Source organism: Spinacia oleracea, chromosome 1 (genome assembly GCF_020520425.1).
Source record: "Spinacia oleracea cultivar Varoflay chromosome 1, BTI_SOV_V1, whole genome shotgun sequence".
In the NCBI taxonomy this organism is placed as follows: Eukaryota; Viridiplantae; Streptophyta; class Magnoliopsida; order Caryophyllales; family Amaranthaceae; genus Spinacia; species Spinacia oleracea.
In genome coordinates, this window is record NC_079487.1 from 122,282,060 (window position 1) to 122,289,230 (window position 7,171).

General features: G+C 33.9%; 1 protein-coding gene across 1 annotated transcript; it reads left to right on the top strand.

The window, feature by feature from the left end:
• The first annotated feature begins 515 nt into the window (after positions 1-515).
• LOC110787447 (GATA transcription factor 12) lies at positions 516-3,125 on the top strand. The gene is made up of 2 exons (XM_021992071.2): positions 516-1,127; positions 2,084-3,125. The coding sequence occupies exons 1-2, from the start codon at positions 798-800 to the stop codon at positions 2,846-2,848; spliced, it is 1,095 nt and encodes a 364-aa protein (XP_021847763.1). The 5' UTR covers positions 516-797; the 3' UTR covers positions 2,849-3,125.
• The last annotated feature ends 4,046 nt before the right edge of the window (positions 3,126-7,171 follow it).

The window sequence follows — 7,171 nt, forward strand, 5'->3', positions numbered from 1 at the left end:
ATATGGTTCACCCTTTAACTGTCAAAAGTGTCTAAATAAAAATACTAAAGTGTTAAAAAATAAAAATAGCTTCAAGAACAAAAACCGGTAAAACAAGCAACCCTCCTCTCATAAAAATCAAAGCAATAAATTTAAAAGGCATCAAAGTATTTTTCAACCTATTTAATTTAAATCTAATTAATTAAAAAAATCATAAATTATCGTAAAAAATCGTCTTATACTTGGTATACTACTCCTATCATACTCAATACCATATTCCATGTCTCCAATTTCTTAACCATCTAATGTATAAGGTAGTTTTTTTTGTTTTTTTTTTTTTTTTTTTGACAAAGAAGAGATACGGAGTATAACATAGTTAGACAACTTTAAATGTAATATGGCCGATTTGATAAGAGACTCTGTAGTCTGTACTAATGAAATTTGTTTTTTTAAAAAAAATTATTTATTTAATTTATAAAACTAATTACTATTAATTTATTTATATGAAAAGAAGAAGTAGGAGTAGTGATTAGTTTGTTGCAAGAAAATGCAAGCATTATAGAGCAGCTGTCCACAAGTCCCCTTCAAACGCCAATTCACTCTCTCATCTCCCACTCCATAAGTCTCTCCACACCACTTCCCTCTATTTTCTCTCTCCTCTTTCTCTCTCTTCCACAACCACAACTCCTTCACTATTATTTCTAACAACACCACATTTTTCACTCTTCTTCTTCTTCTTCTTCTTCTTCTTCTTCTTCTTCTTTAGCTCAAACAAACAAATTAAACTCTACATTTTGTACAACAACAACAACACTACAATGGAAGCATCTTCGGTTTCCGAATTCGGACAGCTTACGCTTACACCCGAGAGGAGACTCTCTTGTGATCCCTTCATTGTCGAGGACCTTCTCGACTTTTCCAATGATGATGATAATCATAATCTTAATGGTCTTATTCTTCACGATATTAACAATAATAATGATATTAATAATGTTCCGTTTGACAATCATCATAACTCAAATTCCGACTCCTCCAACGTTGTTACCCCCGTTGACAGTTGCAATTCCTCCTTCTCCGGCAACAATGACTCCATTTTCCCTGTTACCGGGGATATTGGGTCTCACTTTTCCGGCGAACTCGGTGTTCCGGTACGTTTTCTTAACTCCTGTCTACTCAATTTACTGTGTCGTAATTTTGGTTTCAAAAATCTGAAGGAGGTATAAATTAAGGTCATATAAGAATCCCACCCTTGAGCTCTGACTATTAGACAGGGCTAGAGCCTAGAGGGCTGGCTCACGACACTTCTAAGTTCTAACCACTATAGCATCTCCTAATTTTCCTATTTTTAGTAAAGTCCTCGTATTTGTTAGTTCCCATTACTCCAATTCTAATAGAATGGGGTTTATTTTTATTTATTTTAAAGTTTAATTATGAATATTACTCTTTTTAATTTTTTAGAAGTTTTTTTTCCCAATTTTCTTTTAATTATGAATTTTAGCTTAGGGTATAAAGGTAAGAATTAAAGACTTGAGTTTTTAGAACCTTGTTTGTTTTGGTAATAATTTATGGTTTAGATAATGACAATAAGGGGGTCATTTGTTAGACTTTTTATAAATTTTAATAAAAGCATTTGTGACTGTGGAATAATTTATTAATTATCAGACCCCATATCATGCCACTCATCTAATACCCAATTAACAGTACTCCGTGTTATTTATGGTTAATTGGGTAATTTAACTTTTTTATGATGAGAATTTGAAATTAGGAAATTTGTTGTAGCAAAGTTTTGTTCTTTGTGCCGTTTGCTTTTGAAATTTTGGTGAAATTTTCTTGTGCTTTGATCTTTATAACGTCACTGTCTAGACTCTAGAAAAGGGTGGGGGGAGGGAGTCAGTGACTGCATTATGAAGGAAGTAATCGTTGTGGGTCCATTGGCTTTGTACTCCATGAATAGAGGGAGAAAAAACCAACAAATAATTCAATATATGAAGCCAATTTTTTTGATTATGATGATCAATTATACTGTTATATTGGCTTTTATCAAATTTACAGTATATTAACTCATAATTGTACGTACTTATTTATGTTTTGTTTGTTTTGGCAGTATGACGAATTAGCTGAGCTAGAATGGCTCTCCAATTTTGTGGAGGAGTCCTTCTCTAGTGAAGACTTGAACAAATTCCACCTCATTCCTACCATATCAGCAATGAAGACCCGAACCGATGACCGGTCCGAAACTCGATTCTACCCGTCCGAACCAACCCGGACAGTAACAGTCCCCACTAGCCCAATTTTCAGCCCGGAGATGTCTGTACCCGGGAAAGCCCGAAGCAAGCGCTCCCGAGCCGCCCCTTGCAATTGGGCCTCGCGGCTCCTTGTCCTTGCCCCGGGTTCTAGCGAGCAAGTGCCGGTCACAAAGCCCGTGAAGCCCGCCGGGTCGAAGAAGAAAGGGTTGGGTTTGGGTGGGGTTGGGACCATAGTGGACCCGAACTCTGGTGGTGAGGTGAGGAAGTGTTTGCATTGCGCGACGGACAAGACCCCGCAGTGGCGTACCGGGCCTATGGGCCCAAAGACACTTTGCAACGCTTGCGGAGTTCGGTACAAGTCGGGTCGGTTAGTACCCGAGTACAGACCCGCTGCAAGCCCGACCTTCATGCTAACAAAGCACTCGAACTCCCACCGAAAAGTGGTTGAGCTCCGAAGGCAAAAGGAACTGATGAGGCAACAACAAATGCAACATCAACACCAATATCAACAACAACTCATCCATCATAATCCAAATAATAGTAGCAATATGATGTTTAACCCGTCTAATGGTGATGATTATTTGATCCATCAAATCGGGCCGGACTATAGGCAACTCATATAGTTGAACCGAATTATGCTAGCTAGCTAGGAAGGGGTAACAATTTTTAATCTTAGACGAGTTTGGTAATAGTAGCTAGCATTTGTCTAGGCTTTTCTTTCTTTTTTTTGAAAAAAGAAACATTTTTTCCAAGTTCAATTTCTTTTGTTCTTTTCCAAATTGTTTTGAAAGCAATATTTGAGCAAGGGATTAAATTAAACCCAGCTTGGAAGAGTTTATAAAATTATTAAAAAAATATAAAAATTGTAGGAGCACATTGCATTCTGCAAATTAGTCATTAGTGAATTCTTATGGTGTGATAATTTCTTTTTTTGTCGAACCAAATAGTAGTAAAACATAATTTTTGAAGGTAAAAATTGAATTAATCTGACCATAGTATTTGGTTAGACTGTTTGACAAAAGACGTACTCCGTATTGTCATTTATTAATGTAGCCTCTTTTTTTTATTCCTATGATCTTCTATTTCCAATTTTGGCAAATTCAAGAAAAATAATTCCATGTATTGGCAACTTTGTCCTCCTTTTTTTGGTTTCGATGACTAGCTTTGCTGATCTTAATTTGGACGTGCATGAGCATCGACAAGTCTAGTCTTGCCACTTTCCTTCCTTCTCTTTGTTATTTTTTCTTTTGGTTGTTAAATTTAATAATAATAAAAGAAAAATAATGAAGTACGGAGTAGTGTGCTTCCACTAAGCATAACATGTTCACTCTTCCTAACCTAATAATTTATAGGAAGTAATCTTTTATGAAACACAATTTGAATTACAATTCTCTCAAATTTGCAACTAGTTGTAATTAACTCGTCAACTTCACACGTTCTGACTACGTGAGTCACATTCGCTAGCAGGTCTATAATTTTAATATTCGATCCAAATACGTGAGAGATTTAAATTAGTTAACCAATTTTTATTTCTCATATCGAGGTAAATCCTATCGAGTAAAGAAAAACACACATGCTCATACGCAGAACATGATTAGTATAAACGGCATCGGCATCGGCATCGGCATATTGACACTATATATGGATGCTTAGAAAAATGAAAAGGGGAAGAGAAAGATAAGGAACATAGATGGTAGTGCAACAACTATCCACATACCGTTATGGTGACTTAAAGGGGGGTTAGGCGAGGGAGATGGTAAAATCAGAGGGGCAGGGCAAGGAGAAAGGGGCCCTTGCTAAGGGCGCATTGAAGCGACATCATGTGCATGTTCTTTAAATTACAAGTAAGTGTCCCTAAAGAAGTAAGTGCAAAGGGGTCCTGCCCCCCCCCCCCCCCCCCCCTTCCAATATTAATTTTTAAGTTCAAGTGTATCAACGGTTCTACTTTACTTAGGACATATTTTTAAATGATTAGATTACTATTCATGTAAGGAATTCTAATTTATTTATTTTAGTTTTGTTATATTTTGTAAGTAGGCAAATTTATTATGGATTACTGGCTACTACCCTGTTTAATTAAAGATTTTTACAGTTACTATTTGCAAAAATATTAAGATAAAAGTTAAAAAGTTGGTTGAATATAATAAAACACGGATAAAGTAAGATAAATGTGTAAAACGATGGGTGGATGTAAGAAAAAAAAAAAAGTTAGATAAAGTGAAGGAAAATTGTAAACATAGTGGGGTAAGAAGGGTAAAGTAGTAATTTTTCATGTCAAAAAATAAAATAAAGCAAAGTGTAAATAACATTACTCCGTATAAAACATACTACAACGAAAAGTGTAAAGATCATTTTGAAACGGAGGTAATACTAGCTAACAGTTAAGAAGTAAATGAGTATTTACCAATTACTTTTACACATATAATTAGTTATTCAACCCACCTAATACAACTAGATATTACATCTAACTACGACAAACTGATACTACGTAGTACGCAAGTTGCCAAACAGAGCTATAATATAATATAATCCCTTTAATTTGTAATGTCGTTATATATATTGTGCCTTTATTTATTAGCTGATATTGAAGAGACAATGACTTGCACCAAATTAAATATTTAAATGATTTGTAAATTGCTCGGTACATATATATAATTAGAAGCAAGAGTTGGAGAAGAGAGAGCAAAAGAAAAGGATGCATAAACTCCTGGAATTAATTAATCATGAAGGTAGTTTGTGATTAAGAATTGGTAGAAAGATATGCAACACCTTCCTTATAACTATTAACTCTCACTTTAAGTGTTTAGCGGTTGATCTATTGCATAAACAATACAGATTATAACGATTCAAATATACTTTCCCCTTTTGTGTTATGAGCGGATTTATTATTTCTAATATAAAGACTGACAAAAAATTGACAAAATAGACATGAGAAAAAAAGTGAGTTAATGACAAAGATATACGACCTTTGTAAATAAGTAACGTGTTTTTCTGTGGAGTTCGGCATTATCTTTGGAAAGAACATACTAGTATGCTAGATAGGTAGAAAAATATCAAATACGCAGACATAATATTAGGGTACCATTCCGTCAAAATAAAGTGTACCATACTTGGTACGTACGCTATTTATAGCTCCTGCCGACTATATATATATGCTTTGGAAATCCTAAAGTTGGGTTTGGTGTTAATTATATCTTCTATTCAAATTTATAAAAAGTAAAACATAAACACAAAAACACATAACAAAGTACATGATGGACCTGACATTGCGGTTTGTATGTTATCCTTCCCAAAATATCTTCAATTTAAGGTTTTTTTTTTTGGGTAGAGGTGAAGTAGGATTCAATGTAAGGTTTTGGTAAACAAAAAAGACCACTTTTTATTAGTTACTTTTGATATTTCAATAATATTATCTTATAAATTATAATCTCCAAGCAAGTACTTTTTTTAAAGAGTAAAGCGAGTTAGTCAAAGGACAAAGTATTCATAAGTATAAACCGAAAAAATGTCTTTAGGACACTGAATTTTCTCATACTTGTTCAACTCTAAATGGAATTAGCTTAGCAAGATGATCTATAAATATATTATCATCTCTTTTAACGCGAGATCAATTAATAGAATTAAAAGATATGCTCAAAACAGAGTCAACATCAAAGAAAATTAAATAGCACCCTTCAACAGACGAGCTGAGATTGATGTCAAAAACTGATAATTGGACTCCAAATTCACCTCATCAAATCCATATCTTCGATCAATTTAGCTTAATATTGTACGAAGTATTGTTTTTTCCAAAATAATAACTAAATAACCCAAAAATAGAGTTGGTTAAAATAATATAATTCCTTCGATCCACTGTCATCTTGTTTGACATTATTGGTTTGATTTAGCACTTGTTTTGTTCGATCAATATGGCAATATCGATTACGCAGTATGTATAAAGAATTAAAGATCGATGTTTGATGAAATCAATTGTTGGCGGTTAACTACGTACAAAATGACTAACCTTTGGGGAGGGAGCATTTGCCCCAAAAAAGTTACTTCTCTAACCTTTTGGTTTGGGCTTTGAAAGCAGTTTTCCATCTATTTTTTTGGAAAGGTAAGGAAGAATTGTTCTATCGGGTTAAATTCCCGCACAAGTCAAACCGATAGGACTAACAAAGTAACAAGATTGTAAGAGATCGTTGTCCCAAAGTGATTTTGGTGCCATATTGAATCCCAAACCTCAAGCTTGAAAGGTGATATTTTACCATTTAACGTATATACCAAGTGTAGTTTAATAGTTTTTCGCCCATTTTGATAGCTAGTATAACACAATGGCAGAGCCACTGAGTGAAATATGGGTCAGTTGACTCTGCTTAAATTTGCTAATTTTGAAAGATTTTATTAGAACTTTTACATTTTCAAAATTTTCCGCATAAAATTAACCATTTAACACCACTAAAAATTATCAAATATATTTAACCCAACTAGTATGATTTTTAAATTCGCAGCTGGTACATGTAGCTAAAATACAGGAGTCTTAAATCTTTCCATTGGAAGACAATGCTACATTTTCTTGATGTGTATAAGTATTATACATAAACCAATTTACAAGAACATTTGAGTGATATGAAAACTGTCGGTGAAATTATAAAATGTAATAGTACATGGGGAAACATCGAAACCCAATAAATAAATAAATACGAAATATTAAATAAACAAGGAGAAGAGAGTGACCAATAATCACCTTGATGATGATTGGTGAATTCAGAATTTTACCCAGTTCAGAGAATGTTACGGTGAAGTACTCTTTTAGTAGCAGAGATTTTCATGATTAACCTCTTTATTTAATTTTCTTTTTATTATCTATGCCCAATCAAGCTGCCCCAGTTGCTAGTATGATTAATCTCTAACTGCAACTTACTTTGCACACTAATCGAGGTAGACCATACCCTTCTTTACTTAAA